This window comes from Chiloscyllium plagiosum, unplaced genomic scaffold, assembly GCF_004010195.1.
Source record: "Chiloscyllium plagiosum isolate BGI_BamShark_2017 unplaced genomic scaffold, ASM401019v2 scaf_3272, whole genome shotgun sequence".
Lineage (NCBI taxonomy): Eukaryota > Metazoa > Chordata > Chondrichthyes > Orectolobiformes > Hemiscylliidae > Chiloscyllium > Chiloscyllium plagiosum.
Window position 1 is genome coordinate 1 of NW_025176072.1, and position 2000 is coordinate 2000.

The 2000-nt window shown below is 43.9% G+C and overlaps 1 protein-coding gene across 1 annotated transcript; it reads left to right on the top strand.

Moving 5' to 3' along the window:
* Positions 1-174: 174 nt before the first annotated feature.
* On the top strand, positions 175-930 carry LOC122545346 (epidermal retinol dehydrogenase 2-like). Its single transcript, XM_043684401.1, has one exon. It carries the CDS (start codon positions 308-310, stop codon positions 722-724), a length of 417 nt encoding a protein of 138 aa, XP_043540336.1. The 5' UTR covers positions 175-307; the 3' UTR covers positions 725-930.
* Positions 931-2000: the final 1070 nt, after the last annotated feature.

The following is a 2000-nucleotide window of genomic DNA, read 5'->3' on the forward strand; positions in this document are numbered from 1 at the left end:
CAAAAAATTGATACAAAACAATTTTTATCCCGATATTTTAGTTTTCGATCACATCATATATTAAGCAACCATATCAGCAAAGATATTTTTATGAAATGGTTAACTTATTATTACACCACACCACAATGTCAGATTTCAGTCCACATAAACCTGTAGATGGCAGTATTGGGGCGCCGATAATGGAATTTATCATCAAAACAGGAACGTGATCTTAATCCGCCCAATTGCGAAGTCAGTTTTGGGTGGTGTCGGGCAAAGGTCGTTGGCTTTCTGTTGCAACAGGTTGCGAGCAAACGAGAACGCAAAGATGAATTTCTTTCTGGAATCGCTTGTCACGTTGTTTCTGTCGCTGTACTACATTCTGGAAGCACTGGTGCTGTTAGTGGTGCCGGTGCGCAGGAAGAATGTGAGCGGGGAGATTGTGCTCGTGAGCGGAGCTGGCAGTGGCATCGGGCGGCACCTGGCTCTCGAATTCGCCCGCCTGCACGCCACACTTGTACTCTGGGATATCAGTGAGGAAGGCAACAAGGAGACTGCCCGACAGGCCCGAGAGAAAGGAGCCTCCAGGGTGTACACCTACATTTGTGACTGCAGCAAACAAACATCGGTGTATGAAGTAGCTGACAAGGTAACGGCCAAGCATTCCTTCTCGAGCAGTGAAAACTTACATTGTTTGCTGAAGGGTTGGGAGGAAGAGGAATTAAATACAAAACATGGGGTCTGATTTTTTTTTATCAAGAGGCGGACGCTAGATTGCCCCCTCTCACTAAAGGCCACCGGTGATGAATTTAACCAGACCGCAGGAGAATGGTGCAGTTGAAAAAGGCAAACACAAATATTGACCTCAAATTATCTCACTGCATTAGAAAACTGCTGTAAAACAGGGTAAAAACAAGGTCTAGATTAGAGTGGTGATGGAAAAGCACAGCTGGTCAGGCAGCATCCCAGGAGCAGGAAAATCGATGTTTCGGGCAAAAGCCCTTCATCAGGCATAGAGGCAGGGTGCCTGCAGAGTGGAGAGATAAATGAGAGGGGGGTGGGGAGAAAGTAACATCGAGTCTGTTTAATTTACCTTGAGCTAAGTGCTTTGCTAGTCAGGTCCTTGGTGTGATTGCACTCGGAGTACTGTGCGCAGTGTCGGTCTCCATATCTGAGGAAGAAAGTTCGGTCTGTGGAGGGATTGCGATGAAGGTTTACCAGACTGATTCCTGGGATGACAGGACTGATGGATGAAGAGAAACTTATCAGTTAGGACTACATTTGCTGAAGTTTAGAACAATGAGGGGGAACTCTAATAGAAATCTAAAAACACTCTAACAGGACTAGACAGGGCAAATGCAGGAAGGATATTCCCAAAGACCAAGGAATCCCAAACCAGATGTCACAGATCAAGGATATGGGGTTAACTATTTAGGTCTGAGATGATTAGAAATTTCTTCACCCAGACAGTGGTGAGCTTGTGGAGTTTACTGCCACAGGAAGTGCTTGAAGCAAAAAGAATTGAATGTTTTCAAGAGAGAGAGTTACATATAGTTTTGAGGGCCAAAGGCATCAAAGGTTATGGAGAGAAAGTGAGGAAGATTCTGAATTGGATGATCAGCTGTGATCATATTGAATGGCACAGCAGGCTCAAAGGGCTGAATGGCCTACTCCTGCTCTTAATTTCCATTTTCTAAGTTTCAGACAAGGGAAGCCAAGCACACTGTTGTGGGTCTGGAGTCACATGTCTTTTGAGATGGCAGATTACCTTTCTCTATAGCATATTAGTGAATCATATGTTTTCTTCCTTTAAATCGATGCTTTCAATATGAGTTTTTTAAAAATTGATTGTAATTTATATTTCACCAGCTGCCATCCTGAGATTTGAAGGCATGTCCCCAAAGCATTAGTCCGGACCTCTGGACTACTATAGTGACAATTCCATAGAACAGAATCATCGAATCACAAAGAGATCCTTCAGCTCATCAGGTCTGCACTGAAAAAAAATGTGAAATCCATAC

What these genes read in the sequence shown, in the direction of transcription:
- LOC122545346 (XM_043684401.1), top strand. Translation starts at nt 308, where the DNA reads ATGAATTTCTTTCTGGAATCGCTTGTCACGTTGTTTCTGTCGCTGTAC.